The sequence below is a fragment of the Drosophila persimilis genome, unplaced genomic scaffold (genome assembly GCF_003286085.1).
Source record: "Drosophila persimilis strain 14011-0111.01,24,50 unplaced genomic scaffold, DperRS2 tig00000002-arrow-pilon, whole genome shotgun sequence".
Classification (NCBI taxonomy): Eukaryota; Metazoa; Arthropoda; class Insecta; order Diptera; family Drosophilidae; genus Drosophila; species Drosophila persimilis.
The window spans coordinates 13520666-13542138 of NW_020825289.1; the positions used below are offsets into that span (position 1 = coordinate 13520666).

Genomic DNA, 21473 nt, shown 5'->3' on the forward strand with positions numbered 1-21473 from the left:
ATGATGATGTCGTTTCATTCGTTTATTATTCATAGACTTTTGGTACAGGTTAAATCATAATGTTTTTAGGGTCTAGGAGTATATGATTACTGGTAATTTTATAAATTTATGTAGACGAATATGTGAACGTACTTAAAGAGCTTATAGATATGCAGTAATACCAACGTTTCTCATCCTACACGGCAGACGTGCGATTCAAAAATCAAATCAAGCAAATCCTTGAGCCCAGAAGAGGTACAGAAAAAGTGCTTGAAGCTCGAAGGTTCGAAGCCTAAATCAAACGATCATAAATAGTAGTTATTAAATGGTGTCGTATAGAACATTATATGCACTTAATTGGAGATTTCAAATTGTTCGATCACACACGTCTGTTTCGTTTCGCGCTCGCCTTCTCAGTTGTTAATTGTCCAGCATACTGCGCTTGAGCGCCTCTTCCAGGTCAGCGTCAAAGCTCTCCGGCTTTGAGTAGTCCGCCGCGTACCTATCCTTAGTTTGTTCCTTCTTGGCCCCGCCATTCTGCTTGCCCTCCGGGAAGCCCTTGCCAAAGTCACTCGAGAAGTTATGGACATCGAAGGCCTCGAATTTGGCAAAATTGTTGTCCAGTTGGGTGGAATTGGTCGGCTTGCTTCCACCAAAGCTGTCCTCGAAGTTGTCATTGAAGGCGTCACTACTAACGGCAAAGGCATCGAATGACGTCCTGCTCGTACTGATTTGTTCGCTGGCCAAAGCTTTTGTTACCGATGTCGGCATTGTTCCTGTGGCTGTGGTTGTGGTGTCGTTAAGCTTAAAGTTGTCATTAAATGCATCGAAGAAGGAATCGTTGAGTTTCTTAGCGGTTGTCGTCGTTGTTGTTGTTGTTGTGGCTGTAGTTCCAGCTGTGTCCGATCCAAAGTCATCAAAGTCCGCAAACGCATCCAGCGCCGTCTGGGACTTTTTGTGGTTCTGTGAGGCATTCGAGTGGTGCGAGGATGGGGCCGGACTCGCGTTCAGATTGAATGCATCGAACTGCTGCATGATATCGTTGTTCAAGGGTGTTACGGCTCTCGGTTTCGTGTTGTTATTGATGCTCATGCCTTTCATGTTGTTGAGGGTCTTGACGGCGCCGGTTCCCATATCATCTGAAATATGAAAATTCTATCATGATGAGATTATCCTGAGCTGAAAAAACCAATTTGCGTACGCACCCTCTGAGCTAAAGTCCTCCGCAAAGTTCTTTTTATGGGCCTCGCCCTTGGTACCAACATCCTCCTCCTGATCATCGTCGGCAAAGGGATCTTTGATGCTGAACGGATCTTCATAGCGGTAGTCCTTGAACGGATCATCCTTAAAGTCTGTGGGCCCCGTGATGAGGCCTGGCGTTGGTGTTTTCGCATTGACGTTTCCTTTGCCGCCGCCAAAGGCATCAAAAAGACTCGCTTCCAGGCCCAAGCTTCCTGTCGTTGCTAATGCTCCGATTCCCAATCCCGTTGTGACTTGCGTCTGCAGCGGTGTGTTGGAACGCGACAAGTGTTGGTTATTTGAGGTGGTGGACATGGTGCTGGTGCTGCTGACGGTGGGAATTGTGGACGCTGTTGACGTGGATGAGGATGACGCTAGCAAGGGGTGCAGAGGTGTGCTGGCAGCCTTGGAGCCTGAGGCTGCATCATCGAACAGGGAGAAGCTGTCCAGCAGCGAGGCATTGATCGTTGGAATAGGGGTGGCCGTGGCCATGGGCGTGGGCGTGCTGGGAATGTTCTGGAGCTGTACGTTTGTTTGCGGGGATGTGGTATGAGTGTGTGAGGGGTAAAAATCAAATAAATTAAAAGTAAATCAAATTAAAATCAATTCAAATCGAGTCTAACTTATAAGCAAAGAGATTATACAGTAAAAAAAAGGGGGAAACCATAAGCACAAAAGTCAAACGAAAGCATTGAAGCACACATCGCAAAGGTGGATGAGGACCACGACCATTAGCATTACCATAATCAGAAACCGGGGAGCCGGTCATGTCCTTCCCAATAGAACTCTCTCTCTGACGTACGTGGAATGATGTCGAACATAGATATTTCTCTTTATTTATAATGCAAAACGTTTTGTCTGTTACATTGTGTGTATTTTGGGTTAGGTTTGCCGCTCCTCTTTATAAGTACGCATGTGTATATGGATATATGTATGTATATTCTATGTACGGAGCCGTGTGATGCACAGAAAAATCAATGCACGGGAAGCTTACGGGAAGTGTATGTGTGTGGGGGCTTTATTATAATCAAAATCTGACAAATATATAGTTGAATATTTGGAGGCTAAGCTAAACCGCATTGATTTCTATGTATAGCATGTATGTTTAAATTTGTATCTGATGCAGTATCAGTTAATAGTAGTGGGGCGGGCAGCCAACTCCGGAGTCTGATGGCCCCTCCCCCATAAAATTCAAACTATCATATTCTGCGGCAGTTACATCCATAATCCATAATACTTATATATTGTATTTTATATGAGTTTACGATGTAAAATGTTGTCAATATATGCTATATGTGGTATGGCTATAAACGTTAGTATTCTCATATGCAGAAACAACAAACAACTTGCATTTAAATTCCCTTTAGAGAGATCCTTCTCTTGACTAGCAAAAAAAACAAACCATCCAAGAAAATATGATTAGATGTTCTCCAGTTAAGATTCGGTATTTAAAAAATTCGAGGGAAATCTCCATAACATAATCGTAATATTAAGTTAAATACAATATATTGCACAACGTTTCGGAATCGAACTTTGAATAGAGCTACGTTTATCCATTTCATTTCATTTCGTTTCTTTCTTTTGTTTTTGTTTTTTTTTCTTGTGACTACATTTATAACACAACGAGACGTAACGCTTGGAATTTGCTTGAGTTTTTGAATTGATTTAGTACATTTAGCTAATTATAGGCATGATTGATAAGTCTGTACTCGCGTACTGATGCAGGAGTACGAGTATGTTTAGGTTAGGTGTAAATATTATATGTATGTGGTTCGCCATTAGCTTTTGTACGCTTCAAATCGATTTGCAATGCTGCTAGAGGAGGAGGCCCTCCCATTAACTGAGTATGTGTGTGTGTGTGTGTGTTAGTACTGGTATATATGTATATCAGATATATGCATTATAGAAATGTGATTATTTTTAAGATGTTCACTGAAAGTAAAGAATTGCAAGAGATGAGAGAGAGAGAGAGACCAGACGGTTAGTTTTATACGAGCAGCACTTGGGAACGGAACCAAACCAAAGGCAAGCCAAAGCCATCGACTACTGGGGGACGTGGGTTCACGGGGTGTACGATGTGGAGGGGCTGGCAATTACCGTTAAGCAACAAATCAAGTGTACAATAAACAAAGTAAAACCAATACAAATAATCAAAGTTCTACTTTTTGTGAGTGCGTGCTTCCAAACAAAAATTTATTTCTAAACTACACAAAAAAACATAAGAAATGTTAGTAAATAATCGTAATTGGAAACCAAATCGGATTAGCCATACTATAAATACAAGTGGTAGTGAACGGTGTGCATGCATTACCACCGATCCCAGCGAACACTGAATTGGGTACCAACCTTATTGTCAAAGTCTTCAAAGTCAGCGAAGCCTCCTCCCCCGCCGCCTCCGCCAAAACCACTCGTTGGCTGTGGGGAAAAAAGGAACAGGAATTAGTAATCCTCTTAGACACTCATGTCCTGTGCCTTACCTGGGATGCTCGTGGCGGGGCTGGTCTGGGTGGCGGCATCTTGGATTTCTTTGGCGGCAATGCTGGACTAGGCGACTCCGGTCGTGGTGGTGGGCCTGACCTCTGTGCGTTCGGGCTGAGCACCTGACCCTGGCCAGTGGGTGCATGCAGAGAGGCAAACGGATCGCTTCCAAAGTCGTCCTTCCCAGGCTGTAATGCATGATCGGGGGGTGAGTCGTCGGGCTTCCCTCTAAACCCATTGCCCGGCCTTACCTCCGGTGTTATGGCGCTGCTTTTGCTGCCCCCGAAAGCGTCGGCACCGAAGGGATCGCGTTGCGTTTGACCAAAACCAGTTGCTGATCCTGTTACGCTCTGGCCAAAGCCCATAGAAGAGCCAGTTCCGCTCTGTCCAAACGCATCGAAGCCACTGTCAAAGCCGGAGCTCATCGTGAAGCTGTCATCGAAGCCGGCATTGATGGCTGGCTTGCTGACCTGGCCGCTAAAGGGATCGTTGCCAAAGCCGTTGGTCGACTGCTTGGCTTGATTGGCCGCTCCGCTGTTGTTCTCGTCGAAGGGATCGTCCTTGGGCATCTCGATCTCCTTGTAGAGTGTCTTGCGAGCGTCATCAAAGTCCGGCTCGATCTTAAGCTGGTACTCGGAGACTAGCTCCGCGTTCTGGGTCTCCATGGCGGCGCGACAGATGAGCAGCGCATCGGTCATCTGGCGCTGGGTCTCCATTAATTGAGTGACCATAGAACGCACCTTTCGATGAGGAAAGCGTAAGCCCAAGGCAACCCCAAGGAATGTACCCCACTTACCGAGCTAATTTGGAGCTGCGTATTCTGCAGATGCTTGGTCAGCTTGGAGAGCTCGCGATTATTGTCGTCGTACTCCTTCTGCAAAGACGATTCCTCATCCTTGAGCTTCTGCAGCTCGGAGCGCTTGGCATTGAGCTCGCCCTCCTGTTCGTTGATGGTCTCCTCCTGCTTCTGGCACTGATCCCGTATCTTGTTCACCTACAAAAAGACATTTGGAAATGCGACTTCGATGAGCGACGGATGCTTGCGGCTGTAGCCAAAATTGTGCATAACATTCAGGCCAACAAATATTCATATACATATGTATAATAAACATGAACACCATAAAAAAAATAACATAAAAAAGTGGAGAAACTGAAACAAACCTGGCTGTTGGTGGAGGATATATCAAGACTTACGTTGGCCAACACGGCCGTAATTTGGTTAACCTTATGAAATCGAATCGAATAAGTTTTGTGGATAAGTTTTTAAGTGCATTCACCGATTTAGTAGGGGTTTCGTTATGCGTTTAGCCAATTTGTTAGCAGGGTGTGGAGTGTAGAGTTTGGAGTTCGTAGGAACCATGACAAAGAAAGGGAAATCAGAGTTCAAATTAAAAATTAAAAGGTTAACCCAAAAGAGCAAGCAAAGTGAAGCAGCGGCCTTAAGGCAAAGATGCATGCAAAATAACTACTTGAGCCTGCAGATCGTCCAGACGCTTCTGGGCCTCTCCCCGCTGATTCTCCAGCTGCTTCAGTGTGGCCGTCAAGGTGTCCAGTTCGCTCTGCAATTGCAAATGCAGTTGATTGTGGAATCGAATCTGCAGGATTCACTTACCTGCAGGCTGCGGACTTCCCCGTTCTTGATGCGCACGTCAGCTTCCTTTTGGGCGATCTCCGTCTCGAGCACACGTCTTTCGCGAGCCAGCTCCTCGATCTCCTTGGAGATCATCTCCAGCTCGGGATTGGAGTATGTGGGCTTCGTCTCCTGCAGCTGCATGTCCACGCCCGATACAGTCGAGCGCATTGATGGCGGCACCATGTTGGCGGTCAGTACATGCGGCGGATCCACGCCACGCTGCTTCCGCTCGACGAACCACATGGCCAGGGCGAACTGCTCCACAGTCAACTTACCCGATTGATTGGTGTCGCACAGCGCCCTGAATGCGAACCGAAATGAAAGGTTAAGTCTAGCTTCCATCGGAAACGGTTAACAGCTGAAATCCAATCCTCACCAGATGTCTGCCAGACTGCGTTGTGGTATACCCGACTTTATGAAAATGTCCTTCACCTCGAGGCCAGAGACCAGGCCGTCCTTGTCCAGATCCGACTGTCGGAATATCTCCTCGAATCGGTTCAGCTCGGAGGCAGTCACCACCCAGTCTGCATTGGCCGTCACCGGGGCGCCGATTGGTATGAGCGGATCGGTCTGGATCAGAGGCTGGGAACTGACCGCGCCCACGGGCGGAATGCGAGTCATGGGCGGCACGGCTATGGGCATAGGAATTGCCGCCGGCGGGGCAATGTCCTTGGGGAAGTTGGCGACGAAGCCACTATCGCCGAACCCCTCACCGCTGGGGGCACGCGGCATGGGAGCGCCAGCTGGTGGTGGAGGCATGGCAGGTTTGGGTGGCGGCCCAGTGCCACCGGGCTTCCGTAGCTCGGGTGGTAGGACACTGGGCACGGTGCGCTTCTGGAGCGTCTGATAGACGAGATGCATGGCCACGATAAATTCGTGCTTGTCCAAATTGCCGTCCTTGTCCTGATCAGCCAGGTCCCAGATGGTGCCGAGGATGTTCATCGGTAGCTTGGACTCCATAAGCACGCCTTTCACCTTGTCGCCGGGCAGCATGCCATCGTGGGGACGGAGCGACTGGAAAAGCTGCTCGTACTTAAGCCGATCGATGACACTGATTGTCCAGTCGCCGGTGGCCGCGCCTCCGCTCGCGACGGGACCTGTTTGAATGCGAGCGGGCACCGTTTTTGGTAATTCACCCTGAGAAAAAGGTCATATTGTATGACACACATAAGTTCGTGGCTATTGTGTAACTGGTGCAAGGTGTATGCCGATTTACTCACCACTTTCGGAGGGTTGACGGTGTCCACATAGATGTTGTTCATGTTGGCCACCTGTCCCGCCTGAGAGAGCGAGACTAGCTTCAGGGCCACAAAGAAACCGGGCTTGTCAAGGAAGCCCTTCCCATTTGGATCGGACAGATCCCAGATCCGACTGAGCACCACATCGCTGAGGCCGGACCTCTTGAGAAACTTGGCCGCAGTCATGGCCTCGATGGCTCCAGTGCCTTTCGGGTCAATCTGCAAAAATCAATAGGGGGTTGCAAAAAAAAAACGACCCAAGCCACATTCTCGCTCTGCTTCACCACGCCTGGGCGTCCTTACCTGTTTGTAGTAAGCTTCGTAGATGCCGATGTGCTTACTGCACACCTTGGCAAAATCCAAATTCATTTTGACCAAATTTTCTTACTGTTATTCAAGAGTTAAGCTGCAGAACGAGAGCAGGGCACGAGAACGCGTAAGCGTAAAGTCTGTTATCACAAAATCGATTTTTCTCCTATTGACGAGGGCGGAACGGAAACGAACTCTCGAAGAGCGAGTGTTCAAACGCTTGTATTTTGTCAACCACGGGTTGCATACGCGTGGGCAGATGCTCTAGCCACCTACAGTATTTCTTCGCGCATTTCAGGCCTACATTTAACATTTAATTGCAATTGAAAACGAATACACTTCTTAAATTTAGTTTTTTTTTTGTCTTTTACAAGCGCAGCAACACCCCGCACCCTTTTGGTGGCAGTGTGACCGTTTACTTATCTATAAGAAATATACCGAAAATACGTCAGAGTTCAACAATATACCGTAAATATACTGACTAATTATTTGTGTTCGTATTCCATCATATTCCTCGACTTTGATATTCGGTTGAAAATAACTAGTTAGCTACGTCCATCAGCCTTGAAGAAATAATTTTATTCGGTTAATATATCAGTTTCCTAAGAGACTGACTGTTTTTAAGTTCTCATATTTTTTGGATTGCTTATTAAATAAGGTTTAAGCGAAACGGTCAGCCACAATTTCACCAAAATTAATTTGTTGTACATGGTTGCTACACGCTATCTACACGCCTTTTACTATATTTGTATGTAAATATAGCGACACCTGAAGGGCAAATGTGTACGTTTTAAACATTTTTTGTAAAATAAAAAAGGCGCGAAAGACGAAAAGCTAAATTCTGTTTTTCCAGCTTCTTTGAAACTTGATTGGTAATGATTTTTTCTCGTATTGACATGTTTTTTTACCTATTGATGCGGTTGATGCATACTTATACTCGGTATTTCTAAGCAGACCATAGAAAACAATATTTCGGTGAAATAGCTTTAAAACAGCATTCATTGGAGCCTAAGAGGACAAAAATTTCTCCAATTCTATAATATTCATTTCGCTAGACCTTCGCCAAAGTGAAATTTGAACTCGATACAGAGGAACAAATGTAGGAAAGTGATGCAGTGAAGCGGTATTTAAGAGAGAGAATAATAAAAAAAATCTTTTAAATTGTTTATTTTATATTATGTTGGAGCTTGAAACTAAACTAGAGCAGACGCACTCGACAGTTCTGGGCACCGCACTGGCAATAGAGAACCTTGTTGGGGACCACGCCTACCTCGTAGTTGTAGTTCCAGGTCAGCTCTGTGCCAGAGCGAATGTGCGAGGACGCGAAGAAGCCGACCCAGGGGAAACGCAGATCGTGGGTATCCACAAAGACATTCTGAACAAACAGATTGGGGCTGCACGAATGCTGCAAGAGCAGGGGAACAAGCATTAATTGAAGATAATTACATGTAACTCGGCTCAACAAAACTCACATTGAAGTAGCGTCCCAAATTGCCAGTTGTCTTCGCGTCCATGATGAAGGGGGTCTGGTCTTTGCCAAAGAAGCGGCGCACAGAGTTTTCACGCACTGTTTCATCCAGATCAGTGTTTGGATTGAAGCTAATTACTGTCCGTTCTTGCGAGTCCAATTCGGTGTTCTGCGTGCTGCTGCTGTTGCTGCGTGAGGAGCGCAGCTTTTCCTTCTTCTTCTGATAATAGTTGTTGGGTCGAAAGTCATCGTCGTCCTCTGCATCGGGGCCGTAGTTGTCATCTTCGTGGTCCAGATCCGCGCGCTCCACGTCCGACTCATAGCCCTCCTTCAGCTGCTCGGCCACCTCAATGTAGTCGAGATCGGCAAAGTATTCGTCCCCCGCATCCTGACCGCCCTCATTGGCCTTCGCCTCCGTCAGCAAGTGACCGGCATAGATGCACACGAAGGCGCCTTTGGGAATGTCGTTGACACAGCGTAGTCCCCAGCCACGGTTGGAGGTTTTGAATACCTGCAGCTTCATCTCCAGCGAGTGCTGGACCACGCGGTTCAAGCAATTCTTCTTACATTTACAGCGTGAGTTGCACTCGTAGATGCCCGTCAGTACGCCCTCGTGCAGACGCTTGTACTGGTAACCGATCTCTTCAATGGGCTTCTTGGGATTGCAGTACCTGACGCCGGTCACGGTCAGCTGCCAGCAGGCGCACGACTCTTTGTCCTGCAAAGTAAACATCTCAATTATGATTGCCTCTCACTCAAACTGAATTTGATTTGAACTTACCGAACAATCATCCTCACAATCGCAGCACACAAGGAACTCCTCGTCGAGATTCAGGTTCACGCCCTCGGTTGGAATGCGCTGTTTGGCATATTCGCAGGGCGGCGGCAGTGTGTTGTCGTAGTAGTTGACTAGAGGAATCGCCATCTTCTCCTGCCCCTTGGAGATGTCCGCCTCCTTGACGATGGTCGATTCTATGTAGTATTCGGCCAGGCAGCGCAGATCGGGAGTGAAATCAAAGTTGTCTACATTCAGGACATTATTGGTTAGCCGCAGATAGGTGTGCACTTCGGCCATGTTGCGCAGATTCCGGCCACACGGACCGCGATAGACGACAGTCCGCTTGGTCTTCTGCTTCATAAACATGCGCTCCCATCCTGACAGCAGTGGCTTGGACAGCGGACTGTAGCTGTCCAAACGGTGCATCATCGGGAAGGGACAGCCCGGATTGCATTTGTGGCTCTTGAATATCTTCGGCGGCATATTACGCTTTGCCGTGAAGTGCACCACCTGACCCTTGGGACGGGTGTCATCGTCCACGTAAATGGTGGAGTTGTTCAGGTGACGGACAGCGGAGGATGAGGATGATCCAGTTGGAGGTGCTGCAGTTGATGCAGGCGAACCTGACTTCGAAGTGCTTTTGCGGGCTATGGCACGTATCTGTTGATCCACCTGCATGTTGCTGGACTCCATCTCCTTGGTGTAACGTATGAACGGTTCCGTGCGCTGGAATTTCCCGAATTTTGTGAGATACACACCAATTAGTAATAAAAGTCAAACTTACCCTTGGGACCCTCATCTGGTGGATGGCACAGTCGGCATTCAGAGAATTCTGGGTCTCCTTGAAGACGGGAGCCAGGCGCAGCGAGCCGCGATAGATCCATTCCGTGTGGTTCTTGTCAGCCTCGAACTGCATCAGCACCAGGCTGCAGTCGACTTCAATGACTCGGGCGTACAGCCAGGTGCCGTTCGACTCGGTGTTCATGCTTTGTCCTTTGGTGCATTGCACCATGGGCCTATCCACCGCATATCTCTCCACGTACTTCTGGATAAAATCGCGCGAGGCGGGATGTACATCCTCCCACACCTTTTCGGATGCCTGGCACACCAGACGTACATCGCTGTGATGCACATACTGGGTGTAGCCGTCGTCGTAAAATATCAGGTAGCGAAAGCGATTGTTTTGCTTCAGGGGCTCGGCGATGATGCCCGGATAGAAAGCACTCTGCACCACGCCCTTCTCTTTGCCACCTACCAATGTGCCATCAAAGAATGCGATCACGCGTGTACCTAGCCGAAAGAGAAAACAGTTAATTTATCTGCTAGAACTGAAGATTATCAGCTGCACCCACTTACCGATGGGCAGACGCACTGTCGGCGGATCAAAATAGGCCAAGTGCTTGGCCGCCACCGTCTTCATCATCGGATATGGCATGTGCTGATACTTGATCTTATAGGCCTTCACGGTGACACCTCCGCCGGTGGTGGTGTCGCAGATCTCCATCACACTTACAGATACCCAGCTAGCAATGGCCTTGTTCTTGACGGCGTAGTAGGTCTCCCCAATTTTGATCGGGGGCCGTACGATATCACCAGCAGCTGGCAGTTGCTGCAGGCGCTAAAATATCCAATAAAAAAATCCAATCTATCAAATTCTTCTTATTCCGGAATTAACTTACTTTATAATCACTAGGGCAGATATTTTGATGGAGATCCAGAGGAGGCAATTGTTTGTGAACCACCTGACATGAGTTGTACACGGAGCAGTGCATTTTGTCAGCCAAGCCTTGGACCTGGGCCAGCTGTAAATCCACCTCCTCGAACTGCTTTGCCAATCGCTCAATTTTGGCTTGAAGGATAGTTTTGGACCAGTTGAATTGATTTGAAAATTCCACCTTATTCAGCGTCTTCTTAATGGCATCTTCCAGTTCGTTCTCGATCAGATCCAAAACATTTTTGGAAAACTCGGGTTTTTCTGCAATAAATTAATATTAAAATCTGGGCTTCTGGAAGTCGTTGGATGGCTTCACCTGGTGTCTTTTCGTCCTCCTCCTCGTCGCTGCTGTCCAGGGTCACAAAATCAGCCTGCTCCTGCTTAAATTCCCTCAGCAGCAGCGGTTGCTTTGCCAACAGCAGTCCAGCATATTCCTGAAAAAATAAATATTCTATAAAAACTATGATCCACCAGCAGAACTAGCAGCTGCCTCACCTCGTACATTTCCACGGCCGTGTCGTAGCAGTCCAGGCAAACGTACTGCGACCTTTTCAACTTCCTCGGGACCTTGTAGAAGTTCAGAATAGCCACGCACGCCAGCACATACTGCTTCTTTAGCCGCTTGCAGTTGCAGTTGATGCAATCTTTGTTGTAAGAGATCCTCCCATCCCAGGCAAAGTCGCTTTTAGACTTTTCCTCAGCTTCTTTTGGAGGGCTACCTATTTCTAGATCTACCGCGAGAATTTCGTTGTCGGATTTTTTGGCGGATTCAATGTGTGATTCATCGATTTCCATTGAATCTACATTATTATTTCGTTTATCTTTTGGCTCACCTTCTATTGCATCCTTGATGGAATCGACAAGCGGCTCCAGCTTAGTTGTAGTTTTTTGGGTTTCCTTGGATTCTTGCATTGCTTTCGATCTTGGAACTGGTACATCTTCTTCCATAGCTATATCATCCTGCAGTTTGAAACTGTCGTCAGCTTTCCGTGGAATCTCTTGCAGCACCTGAGCTTCAGCTTGCTGTCCGTGTTCCTCCTTCACCTCCACCTCCTTCTCCTTTGCAAGCGAATCATCCGAAGTGGGACTGCTTATTAGTTCAATGCTGCTGTCAGCCAACGCTTCACTTTTGCTGCTTTCCTTGCTGTCGGGTTCACTTTCTTTTGGCTCCAACTCCTTTGCGGGGCCTGGTTTTTCCTTCTCTTCAAGTGGCAACAACTCTTCATCGTTAACATCGTTTGAGGAAGGCGATTTGAGGGGGCTTTCGAGGAGCTCCACGCTGTTGTCCGATTCGGTTTTTGAGGCCATTGCATCTACATCTGTAGCCTCTGCGGGAGTAGGGCTACACAGCAACTCAATGCTACTGTCAGCTTCGGGATCCTTGGCGTCCTCAAGTGCCTCTGGATCCTTTTCTTGAGACTTTCTTGAATTGGGACTGTCATTAGTCAAGTCCTTCATTTCCGCATCTATTTCCATTTTTGCTTTTTTCTCCAGTGTTGTCTCGTCGCTTGCCGGCTGCACCTTTCTTTCCTTCTTCACCAAAGCGGTCGGAGCCACATTCAAAGATGCTTCTGCGCTGTCCAAAATGTCCATGGCAGCGGACTCCGAAGCCATGACTTAATTTTTTCAAATTGTTTGGAATAGTTTTAGCACAAAAACGCGAAAACGCATTTGATTTCTGCTCCGGAGAGAATTTGAATGAAATTTGGTAACACTGAAAACTGAAGAAGAAGATTGCCATTCGCATTGAACATTTCAAAAGGGAATTGCAACGAACTATTTTCTGCTATACGTTTGACTTTATTTTAGGAATGAATTGTTTAGGAGCTTATGCCTCGACGACCTTTGGGTGATAGCCGGTTTCATCAGCAGTGTAGACAACCTTGACCAGCTGGCCATTGGGAGCCACATATTCGTATTCGCCAGAGACAACCCAGTTGTCATGTTCCTTCAGCACACCTGACTGGATAGCCTTAATATGGTTGGAGAGTTCATACGCATATTTGAAGTCCTCAACGTTTACTTCGGAATCGCTCTTCAGGACATCAGCCTCTTCGTTGGCATAGGCGAGGGCCAGAAGGCAGGCGAGAACAATCTGGAAAAGAACACTGTAATAAAGGATATTCCTTTTAAATCTTTCGAGATCCTCACTTACCACGAACTTCATGTTGGATAAGGATATGTATGCTGACAGAGTGCGAAACAAATCTAACTAATGCCATCCAAAATAGTCGTTTATATACTGATTTCTTGACATTTCGCGACTGACCTGACGACTACGGCGGCGCAGCAGCCGGCAGGGCAGCCTAACGAAGCGTATAAATTTCCTCATAACTGGATTTAAATAGACTTTTGTCTTAATTTAACAAAACATTGATGCAGTCATTTTGCACAAGGCGTGTGACAGGCATTAATTATTGGTCAAGTCCCAGGAACTAATCTATGGTAATCTGCGGAATATTCTCGTTTTACCTGGATGCTCATCATACGCTAGATTGATTTGGGTACACGAGCAACTTGAAAAACTTTGATAAGTGCAAACCGGTACGGTACACAGCATAACGCAAATAAATTGCTATTTATTTGTTATCAAAAATATATTTGCATAATTAGTAGATAACTCCGCTATCTGTCCGTTTTGGCTCCCGCAAAATTGAACCGGTTCTTATTATACAAAACTTAGCTTTGCCGCTGCAGCCAGTTGACCTCCAAAATACAAGATTAGATCAAACAGTTGAATTGAATTAAATTGTGCCGCCAATAAGTCCAGTGCTGCAAAATCCATATTTTTATATTAAGATAAATTTCGAAGCACTTGACCATTAATTGCCATTCACATTGAAACCACACGTGTTGGTATAAATAATTTTAAACATTTGGAACGATGGCCAGCGATTCTGGCAGTGATTATGAGGTGGAAGCGTTTATAAAGCCTAAACGTGTGCGTCGGGCGGTCAACGATGACAGTGCCGATCTGCTGGGAAACTTTGACGACGAGAAACGAAAGGAAATACTCGATGGAACGTACGTGCACAAGGAGGATGGCAGAAATCCAAGTGATCCCGAGGACAGTGAGGCTGATGAACAAGAGCTCTCCGATGTCGAGGGCGCAGCACCCTCTGGCAGTGCGGCCTCCGAGTCCGAGTCGGAACCAGAAACTCCTTCGGATGGTCGGCTAACCAAGGATCAGTTGGAGTCTTTGCTCAGGGGAGCATCGAAAACAAACAGACATGTTTTGTACGTCACAAATCTCAACTTTGAGACGACAAAAGACGATTTAGAGAGACACTTTGAAGCAATTGGTTTGGTGAAGTCCATTAGAATCCCGAAGAAACGTCGCGGTGGCTTTGCCTTTGTAGAGATGATGGACTTGGCCAGCTTCCAGCGCGGCTTTGAGCTGCACAATACAGAGCTCCAGGGTCGTCGCATCAAGGTCCAGATATCCGAGGCTGGCAAGAAGAAGTCGGCCAACAAGAAGAACATAATCAAACAGAAGAACCGCAAGCTGGCCGAGATGCGTAACGAGCAGAAGACGTTCACGAAGAGCGGCAAGTTCTACGACAAGGACCTGAAGAAGGAGAAGGCCAAGGAGTTTCTGGCGCGCAAGCGCTGGCGCAAGCCCGCTCCCAGACCCACCTAACTAATGTACACACTCCCCTTGTATAAGACTACCTAAATATAGATAAACCCTATGATTATTTAACACAAAACAGCGGACAAATCGAATGAACTATTGCCAGCGCACTATGTAGAAGTTCCGCTTTCCAACCCGCAGCAGGGAAACGCCATTTCGGAGTATGTGTATGCCCGCAGTTATCACTTCGGCAATGTTCTGTACTCGCTTCTGGTTGACATAGAAGCCTCCAGCGTTTATAATACGAACTGCATCGGCTATGAAATGGGGTTCACTTAATAAGCAGTCTGTCTTTTTCTTCTGTTTGTTGGCGAATACTCACTCTCTGTAGGGAAACACTTCGCCTTCATGGCCAGCTGCAGTATGGACATTCCCGGCTCTGTCAGTAGATCCACTACAGCGGCTCCCTGGAACGTCTGCTTTATCTCGGCATAATTCAGTTCGGCCAAGCCATCCACCTTCCCTTTGTACAGTGCATTGGTAACACGCTCAGCCTGCTTTAGTCCATTTTCTGAAAAATTGAAACGAATCAGTCATAAAAAATCGATTGGAAGAATCGAAATTTCAATCGTCTAAGGGGAACGAACCGCCATGCACAAGCAATGTCACATCCTCCGCCAGCAGCGTCTGGGCCTTTCTCTTCTCCGGCTCCTTTTCGTGCTCCTGCATCAGCTGCTCTATTTCGGGTAGGGGAATGAAGGTGAACAGTTTCAGCAGCTTCTCTGCTTCGGAGTCTGGCATTCGCAGAAAGAACTGATACAGGGCAAAGGGCGATGTCTTGTTCTCGTCCAGCCACACAGCATTGCCCGCCGACTTTCCAAATTTGTCCCCCTCCTCGTTGGTCACTATGGGCAGGGTCATCCCAAACACCTCTCGTTTGCGCTCCACACGGCTGATTAGCTCGTGGCCGGTCATCAGATTGCCCGTCTGGTCGGAGCCGCCCATTTGGAAACAACAGTTGTGCTTGCGCAGCAAATGGAGCCAGTCGTAGGCCTGGAATATCTGGTAGGTGAACTCCGTGAAGCTCATGCCATCCTCCGACTCTAGGCGCGATTGGACCGACGACCGAGACAGCATTGAACCCATGCGAAAGTGTCGGCCCATGTTGGCAATGAAGTCTATCAGGTGGAGATTGGCGTACCATTCAGCATTGTTGACTATCCTGTTAGGAATAAAAAGGCCGTTATGATCGTTTTGACTTTTGTCTCTTCTCTTACGTTAATGGCTGCAGAGGAGTGCTGTTTTTACGGTTGTCCCAGAGGCACTTTTCATGGTTCTCAAACACTCTCGTCAGCTGCTGCTCGATGGCTTTCAGGTTGCTCTCGATTATAGACTCTCCCAATTGATTGCGTTCCGTTTTGCGTCCACTTGGATCACCGATTAGCCCAGTGGCTCCACCCACTAGAGCAATGGGCCTGTGACCGGCTCGCTGGCAGTGAAGCAGGCCCATGATAACCAAGAGATTTCCCACGTGTAGGCTATCCGCAGTAGGATCGAAACCGGCATATATGCTCTGCTGGCCGCTGGTGAATAGCTGCTTTATCTTGGGCCTGACGGAAAAAAATTTTCATACATTAAAAGGCGATTATAAGCGCGACTCCAAGGGGTGATACAACTTACGCAGCCGTATCGGGGAAAATGCCTTGAAAGAACCCTCGATCCGTCAGCTCCAGGAGGTTCTTGTGCGCGAAGTACCGCCGAGGGTTGCGGCAGACGCCTTGGAGAGGCCTTAGCAAACTCCATCTTAATTGCAACATTATGCAAAAGTGCACAAAATTCAAATTTTTGCTCGCAATAAAAGTTGATTGAGGTTAGATTGAGCTGTTTGGCAGCGAACAGCTGTCGGCAAACATCTGTTGCAACGTGTTGCTGTGAATGGCAAGTCTCAACTGCACAACAAAGCGCCTTTGTTTTGGTTGATTTAATTGGGTTCTGTTTTCGATTGAACATGTCGAGTGACATGATTCTCTGCATGCAAAAGTTCCTCCTCGCTTATATCGGTAACGAAGGCTAATAGCAATTCGTGAAACATGTTGCTTCAGTAAATTGCTGAAAAGAACTGGTAAGAATTCGACCTCTTGTAAAACTATATTACGGGGATCGGCTAAAGAGCCTCTAAACCGCCAGATAATGTTGCTCAAAATACGCCACGCCCTGCTCGAGATAACTAATCCACCAGCCACAAAGCAGTCTGCCATCATAATCAACAATGAGATTATTATCAGCTCGGCGAGTGTTCTACAGCCCCACTGCCGTGTGGGGACCGATGGAGACACAGACCAGGCGTACAATGGAATCATCAATGGTCTCCAGCAGTGCCAGCTTATCAATGCCCAGGATGAAGAGAGCCGGGCAGGAAAATTTATACGTTCGCTCAATTTCCTGGTGACCTTTGACCGCCAAAGTCAACGGCCACAGCGAAATGTTGCCGCCAGCTCGAGGCGCCACATCCTCACTCGCTACACGCTACATCCTCTGTATGTCTTCTGCGCCTCAGAAGTGTCTCGAAATCTACATAAGATCCTTCTATCTGCGGATTCGGGGGATCATAACTGGGTGCTCCGTTCAAGCTTCGTGGTCCTGAGCATGCGGCCGTCGTCGGAAAGAGAATATTTTGAGCGCTTCCTTGTGCTCATTGGGAACTATTTGCGTCATTTGCAGCCCATTCACACTCTGGACGATGTTTTGGTCATGTGCTCGCCCTTTGGCCTTGAAAACTTCTACAAGACCATCAGCATAGGAAAGGTATCGAACGTGATGGGGCGCAGCGGTTGCTTGTTTGCCATCTCGAATGCCCTGCCGCTGGGCTGCGAGGGATCGGCCGTGTTTAACAACAAGTTGTATGATATGATTGAGTCGGTGCAGAATATTTTGGAAGTATTTGACAGATTTTCCATTTATTCTAGGCGTCTGATTGGCATTGTGATATGTACTTCTTTCCAGCGGCAGCAGGAAAACGTCAACCTAACTCTGGCCGCTAATTTTGGGTACCTCTTGAGGAATTTTATGGAGCAGCTGGGCATTCCAACGACAACATTCAACTTGACACGGGAGCCCTCGAGTTTTGCCTGTAAGAAATGCATTAAGCTGGTGTTTAGCTTCGGATGTGATAATTGCATATATTTACATTGAAGGGGAGCGCACTATTGTAGTAATTGATTCGTCGGGTCAACAAGGTACAGGCACCTTTATTAAGGTCCACAACAAGCACTTCATCTTGACCTGTGCGCACGTTGTGGGACAGGTAAACTCTTGGTTCATAGTCCGCTTATAGATCTAAAATGCGTCTCACTTAGCCCAATGCCAAGGTCCACTGTCGCGCAGCCGATCGCGAGTTCCAGTCGGATGTGATCTGGTGCAATCCGGACTCTACTCGTCCCTACGACCTGGCCCTGCTGACGGCGCCTGACGATGTGCCCGAACGCCATTGCGTGCGCCTGGCGAAGACTCCGGCCACACTCGGCCAGACCGTTTACAACGCGGGTTTTCCCTACTATGTGAACTTTAACTTCAAGTACGACTTCAATCCCTCGATATTCCAAGGTCGGATCATCAATTGTGACAAGGGAGCAATCATGTCCGATGGTAGCGTGCAGGCCGGCCAAAGCGGTGGTCCAATGTTCGACCACAACGGCTACATTCTGGGTGTTTGCGTCTCGAACATAAAGATGGACGATGTCATCTATCCGAACATCAATACAGCCATTCCCATTTGTGATATACGCAACACCCTGCAGCAATTCGCCCGAACCAACGGTGAGCGCAATGACGCAATAATTAATCAATGAATAATATAATGTATGTATGCCTTTTGCAGATGTGAAAGTCCTCAACAATTTGGTTGCCAGCCAGGAAGTGCATCGGGTGTGGTCTTTGGAAATGCCGCCCATACAAAGCAAACTCTGAAGGAAGTTCTATTGCAATTATAGATTTCTACTATAATTGATAAAATAATGTGCTATTTTATAAAGTGTGCCGTTTGAAGCGTAAGAATAAGTGATACCATAAATAAACGATTAGTTAAAGGGCTTAGTTCTTGTCCAGACAATCATTTACATGACTCTGCAATACGCTCAAGGAATTGAAGGACTTTGAGCAGATGGGACAGCGCAGGGTACTGTCCGAAGGCCTAGCGGCGGCGCCTGTTGGATCTAGTACCTAATAGAAGAAATAATCATATGAGTATAAAGGTTTTAATGGCATGACTGTAGCTGCATACTCTTACTGGTCTCTGGTCCTCGCGTAAACTACTTATGCCCGAGCTCGATCGGGAGGGGGAGCCGGATTTGGGGGACTTGTGGGACTCGGCAAGAGCCTCAATCAACTCCTGGTTCCGCCTCTGTAATGCCCGCAGATCCAAAAGATACTGTTCCTTTTCGCCAGCATTCTTCTCGCGATCCGCTCGCTCCATTTCAAAGTCTCTCCGGTAGATTTCGTTTTGTGTCTGCAGATGCTCAATCTGTTCCTGTTTTTTGATATCCCTGTCCATTAGCTGATTGATATCGCGCTGCATTTTGTCCATAAGTTCTTGGGCGCTTGTCAAGTTCACCTTTAAGCAATCGATCTCCTGAATGTATGCTTTTTTCTAAAAATATAAGTCGCATTAAGTATGTACAAAAAAGTTCTCATCATGAGATCATGCATTTGGGAATACAAACCATATCGTTCACTTCCAGATTATCGGCCAATATTTTGGACAGCTCTCGCTGCAGTTCCCGGATCTGACGATCATGTTCTTCTCGCTGCACATAGTTCAGCGGATTGCTCACTTCAATCTCCGCCGCCTTTTCGCTATCTTTCAGTACAAACTCGAAGGAATTCTGCAATTTACAAGAGCAGGGTGAAACCCCAAAGATAAATGAATTTCATTGTGGGTGAATTCTTACTACGAATACAGATAGTTTCGCAAGTACTCATATGATATGTATGTATATACATATATGTGCATATATACGCTAATATCTGGAGCTGTGGACTCTGCACAAAGTCCAATATTGCTTGGGACAACATACCAGCTTGATCTGCTGAAGCTTGTCAATTTCCACACGCATATTGTTGATCAGTGACGTCTTCTCTGAAACACTTTGTCTGAGCTCATCCTGCTCCTTCTGCCGTATATCCTGCACTAACTCGATCTGCTCCAGCTTCGTCTCCAGTTCGGCCTTGAGCGTTTGATTTTCTGCACGTAGTTTTTCCACCTGCTCCTGGCACTCCTTTAGCTGCTGTTTATATTGCTGCTCTTGGTGGTCTGCCTCCTGGCGCCATTGCTGAGTCAGCTTGTAGTAGTCCTGCATTGTGCGATTGACCATATCCAGAGTTTCTATTGAAGTGGTTTGGAAATTATTAAATTTGTGCTCTTAAAAATATTCTTGCTTTACATACTCTTCAACGAAACGTACTCCGCCATCATGTGTTGCAGCTTGACCACATCCTCGGCAGACGCCTGTAGCGAACAGAGGCTGGGAAACTGGGAATATACGCTGTTCTGTAATTAAAAGACAAGAGTTAGGTGTCCGTTATCTTGCAGAAGGGACTACAGAGATTCTTACCTTGAGAACATCCGATTTCACTTCACCCATGATGAAACTTGCGGCCAGAGACTTGTGCCTGTCACTATCAACAGATGTGGACATTGGCCCCGAGCTCGATACAGCAGCAGGTTCGTCAGATACATCGATCTCCTGTGCCACTGTCACTCGTCCATCTCCAGTATTCATTGCATCAGCAATAAGAACAGAGCCGTCGGTGCAGAGCGATGGGTAGGGAGAGCTCCCGAGAATTACAAATGACTCTTCTTCGGACATTGCACCTACGTCGCTGGCACTAGTCATATGTATACAAGCAGAGTGAGCAGCAGTCCGAGATTACCTGGGGATCCCCGAAATCAATTTATTTGATTATACGACTAAGCCAGATGCTATCGGCACAAAGACGTTGATAAATATTATTTTTTTTGTTTATACATACATATGTATATATAAATGTATGATTAATTGTTTTCTGTTCTACGTCGTTAGGTGAAACAGCATAAATTCAGCGAATCCGTTGAAGTACAACCTTATCTCGCTCCCGTATCTATTGATTCAGGGAAACGTTTTTATTTTATTTATTATAATTTTTCAGTAGCTTCGATCAGCTGTCTCGACATATTGGATTTATCGACGATTTATCGGTCTGACCCTTAGAAATAAACCAAAATATACCGTCTCATTTTAAAAATATCTCGTAAATATACTGACTAATTCAAGTTATACTATTATATGTTACATATTCCTCGTTTTTGATATTTCGTCGAATATTACTAGCCAGATAGATCTTTCAGCCGTGCCTACATAATTTTATCCAATTAATTAACCTATTTTCTACTTGACTGGTTTATTATAAATCTTGCTTTGGATTTGCACCAAAAAAGGTTTAGCGAAAAAGTCCGTTGAATAATTCTGGCTAACTTAGCTCTAACCACACAATTTAACTACATTTATGTACTTCAGATTATTGTACTTTGACTAAAACTTATCCATTTCCCAGGGTATGAGTCTGTTGGTTATTTTCAAAAAGGCCAGATCTAACGGTAAGTAGAGGATTCGCTGTCATGTCAATCGATACTTTTATCGATTTCCGTTAGAACTGAAGTCGTCTGTCGGAATTCAAAACGTGTCGTCGGTCCCTTATCTGACGATTTGTTATTTCTCTTTTGAACAAATAAGTTAATGCCAGTTAATGGGAGTATGCTTATTGCCTTTTTGGAAATTCCCGCCAATCATTCATTCAGCTGTGGTGACGTACGTTCCCAATTAAGGCGGCATTGTCGGATATCCGAGATTGATGTGCCCATCACGGGAAGGCGGCCCAACCAGTTACATCGCATTGTAATTGCCAAACTCGGCGGGTTCTAATTGTTCGGGGGATTAGGAGAGTGTCAAACCGGATCTGCCCTCCCATCGAACGGGCTGCACATCTCCATTGTTCGGCTTTAAGTAGGTTTCCAGGCACGAAGTGGGTT

At 46.6% G+C, this 21473-nt stretch overlaps 7 protein-coding genes across 13 annotated transcripts; 2 read left to right on the forward strand and 5 right to left on the reverse strand.

Annotated features, from left to right (window-relative positions):
* Positions 1–7: 7 nt before the first annotated feature.
* Positions 8–7259, reverse strand: LOC6592352 (epidermal growth factor receptor substrate 15-like 1). Of its 3 annotated transcripts, XM_002018388.2 has the most exons (12): positions 6871–7258; positions 6550–6786; positions 5706–6466; positions 5309–5630; positions 5166–5255; positions 4858–4920; positions 4493–4690; positions 3948–4436; positions 3696–3884; positions 3565–3633; positions 1185–1740; positions 8–1118 (listed from the first exon to the last, which is right to left on the reverse strand). In XM_002018388.2, the coding sequence occupies exons 1-12, from the start codon at positions 6934–6936 to the stop codon at positions 400–402; spliced, it is 3759 nt and encodes a 1252-aa protein (XP_002018424.1). In that variant the 5' UTR covers positions 6937–7258; the 3' UTR covers positions 8–399. The 3 variants fall into 3 exon arrangements, with proteins under 3 accessions (XP_002018424.1, XP_026840794.1, XP_026840795.1); XM_026984993.1 differs by lacking the exon at positions 4858–4920; XM_026984994.1 differs by lacking the exons at positions 8–1118; positions 1185–1740 and adding an exon at positions 2666–3150 and having other exon boundaries at positions 6871–7259.
* A 760-nt stretch (positions 7260–8019) lies between these two features.
* On the reverse strand, positions 8020–12474 carry LOC6592281 (histone-lysine N-methyltransferase eggless). Of its 2 annotated transcripts, XM_026986202.1 has the most exons (9): positions 11670–12474; positions 11332–11567; positions 11153–11270; positions 10802–11097; positions 10479–10740; positions 9907–10412; positions 9126–9848; positions 8349–9062; positions 8020–8281 (listed from the first exon to the last, which is right to left on the reverse strand). In XM_026986202.1, the coding sequence occupies exons 1-9, from the start codon at positions 12448–12450 to the stop codon at positions 8075–8077; spliced, it is 3843 nt and encodes a 1280-aa protein (XP_026842003.1). In that variant the 5' UTR covers positions 12451–12474; the 3' UTR covers positions 8020–8074. The 2 variants fall into 2 exon arrangements, with proteins under 2 accessions (XP_026842003.1, XP_002018422.2); XM_002018386.2 differs by having other exon boundaries at positions 11332–12474.
* A 177-nt stretch (positions 12475–12651) lies between these two features.
* On the reverse strand, positions 12652–13058 carry LOC6592280 (larval cuticle protein 9). Its single transcript, XM_002018385.2, has 2 exons — positions 12992–13058; positions 12652–12931 (listed from the first exon to the last, which is right to left on the reverse strand). Exons 1-2 carry the CDS (start codon positions 13001–13003, stop codon positions 12665–12667), a joined length of 279 nt encoding a protein of 92 aa, XP_002018421.1. The 5' UTR covers positions 13004–13058; the 3' UTR covers positions 12652–12664.
* Positions 13059–13675: 617 nt separating this feature from the next.
* On the forward strand, positions 13676–14546 carry LOC6592279 (uncharacterized RNA-binding protein C365.04c). Its single transcript, XM_002018384.2, has one exon. The coding sequence runs from the start codon at positions 13721–13723 to the stop codon at positions 14474–14476; it is 756 nt and encodes a 251-aa protein (XP_002018420.1). The 5' UTR covers positions 13676–13720; the 3' UTR covers positions 14477–14546.
* On the reverse strand, positions 14495–16236 carry LOC6592278 (tyrosine--tRNA ligase, mitochondrial). Its single transcript, XM_026985014.1, has 5 exons — positions 16091–16236; positions 15688–16020; positions 15058–15632; positions 14793–14981; positions 14495–14727 (listed from the first exon to the last, which is right to left on the reverse strand). The coding sequence occupies exons 1-5, from the start codon at positions 16225–16227 to the stop codon at positions 14567–14569; spliced, it is 1395 nt and encodes a 464-aa protein (XP_026840815.1). The 5' UTR covers positions 16228–16236; the 3' UTR covers positions 14495–14566.
* A 191-nt stretch (positions 16237–16427) lies between these two features.
* On the forward strand, positions 16428–18498 carry LOC6592277 (serine protease MT3772). Of its 2 annotated transcripts, XM_002018382.2 has the most exons (6): positions 16428–16532; positions 16598–17310; positions 17377–17540; positions 17605–17714; positions 17767–18226; positions 18288–18498. In XM_002018382.2, exons 2-6 carry the CDS (start codon positions 16601–16603, stop codon positions 18374–18376), a joined length of 1533 nt encoding a protein of 510 aa, XP_002018418.1. In that variant the 5' UTR covers positions 16428–16532; positions 16598–16600; the 3' UTR covers positions 18377–18498. The 2 variants fall into 2 exon arrangements, with proteins under 2 accessions (XP_002018418.1, XP_026840816.1); XM_026985015.1 differs by lacking the exon at positions 16598–17310 and having other exon boundaries at positions 16458–16532; positions 17414–17540.
* On the reverse strand, positions 18383–20559 carry LOC6592276 (NF-kappa-B essential modulator). 3 transcript variants are annotated; one of them, XM_002018381.2, is made up of 7 exons: positions 20438–20559; positions 20020–20338; positions 19853–19955; positions 19483–19790; positions 19129–19290; positions 18696–19055; positions 18383–18628 (listed from the first exon to the last, which is right to left on the reverse strand). In XM_002018381.2, exons 2-7 carry the CDS (start codon positions 20299–20301, stop codon positions 18500–18502), a joined length of 1344 nt encoding a protein of 447 aa, XP_002018417.2. In that variant the 5' UTR covers positions 20302–20338; positions 20438–20559; the 3' UTR covers positions 18383–18499. The 3 variants fall into 3 exon arrangements, with proteins under 3 accessions (XP_002018417.2, XP_026840818.1, XP_026840819.1); XM_026985017.1 differs by having other exon boundaries at positions 18690–19055; XM_026985018.1 differs by lacking the exon at positions 20438–20559 and having other exon boundaries at positions 18690–19055; positions 20020–20385.
* Positions 20560–21473: the final 914 nt, after the last annotated feature.

Bases quoted from the DNA above. Each gene is read 5' to 3' on its own strand.
- LOC6592279 (XM_002018384.2), top strand. From the start codon at position 13,721: ATGGCCAGCGATTCTGGCAGTGATTATGAGGTGGAAGCGTTTATAAAG.
- LOC6592277 (XM_002018382.2), top strand. From the start codon at position 16,601: ATGTTGCTCAAAATACGCCACGCCCTGCTCGAGATAACTAATCCACCA. The intron at 17,311-17,376 runs GTATGATATGAT...CATTTATTCTAG, and splicing joins GCCGTGTTTAACAACAAGTT to GCGTCTGATTGGCATTGTGA. The intron at 17,715-17,766 runs GTAAACTCTTGG...CGTCTCACTTAG, and splicing joins GTGCGCACGTTGTGGGACAG to CCCAATGCCAAGGTCCACTG.
- LOC6592276 (XM_026985017.1), bottom strand. From the start codon at position 20,301: ATGACTAGTGCCAGCGACGTAGGTGCAATGTCCGAAGAAGAGTCATTT. The intron at 19,291-19,482 runs GTATGTTGTCCC...TGTAAATTGCAG, and splicing joins AGCTTCAGCAGATCAAGCTG to AATTCCTTCGAGTTTGTACT. The intron at 19,056-19,128 runs GTTTGTATTCCC...TTATATTTTTAG, and splicing joins ATCTGGAAGTGAACGATATG to AAAAAAGCATACATTCAGGA.
- LOC6592352 (XM_002018388.2), bottom strand. From the start codon at position 6,936: ATGAATTTGGATTTTGCCAAGGTGTGCAGTAAGCACATCGGCATCTAC. The intron at 5,631-5,705 runs GTGAGGATTGGA...GTTCGCATTCAG, and splicing joins CGCAGTCTGGCAGACATCTG to GGCGCTGTGCGACACCAATC. The intron at 1,741-3,564 runs GTTGGTACCCAA...ACAAACGTACAG, and splicing joins TTGAAGACTTTGACAATAAG to CTCCAGAACATTCCCAGCAC.
- LOC6592281 (XM_002018386.2), bottom strand. From the start codon at position 12,450: ATGGCTTCGGAGTCCGCTGCCATGGACATTTTGGACAGCGCAGAAGCA. The intron at 11,098-11,152 runs GTGAAGCCATCC...AATTTATTGCAG, and splicing joins GGAGGACGAAAAGACACCAG to AAAAACCCGAGTTTTCCAAA. The intron at 10,413-10,478 runs GTAAGTGGGTGC...TCTTTCGGCTAG, and splicing joins GACAGTGCGTCTGCCCATCG to GTACACGCGTGATCGCATTC.
- LOC6592278 (XM_026985014.1), bottom strand. From the start codon at position 16,227: ATGTTGCAATTAAGATGGAGTTTGCTAAGGCCTCTCCAAGGCGTCTGC. The intron at 14,982-15,057 runs GTTCGTTCCCCT...TCAATTTTTCAG, and splicing joins GACATTGCTTGTGCATGGCG to AAAATGGACTAAAGCAGGCT. The intron at 14,728-14,792 runs GTGAGTATTCGC...CCCATTTCATAG, and splicing joins GAAGTGTTTCCCTACAGAGA to CCGATGCAGTTCGTATTATA.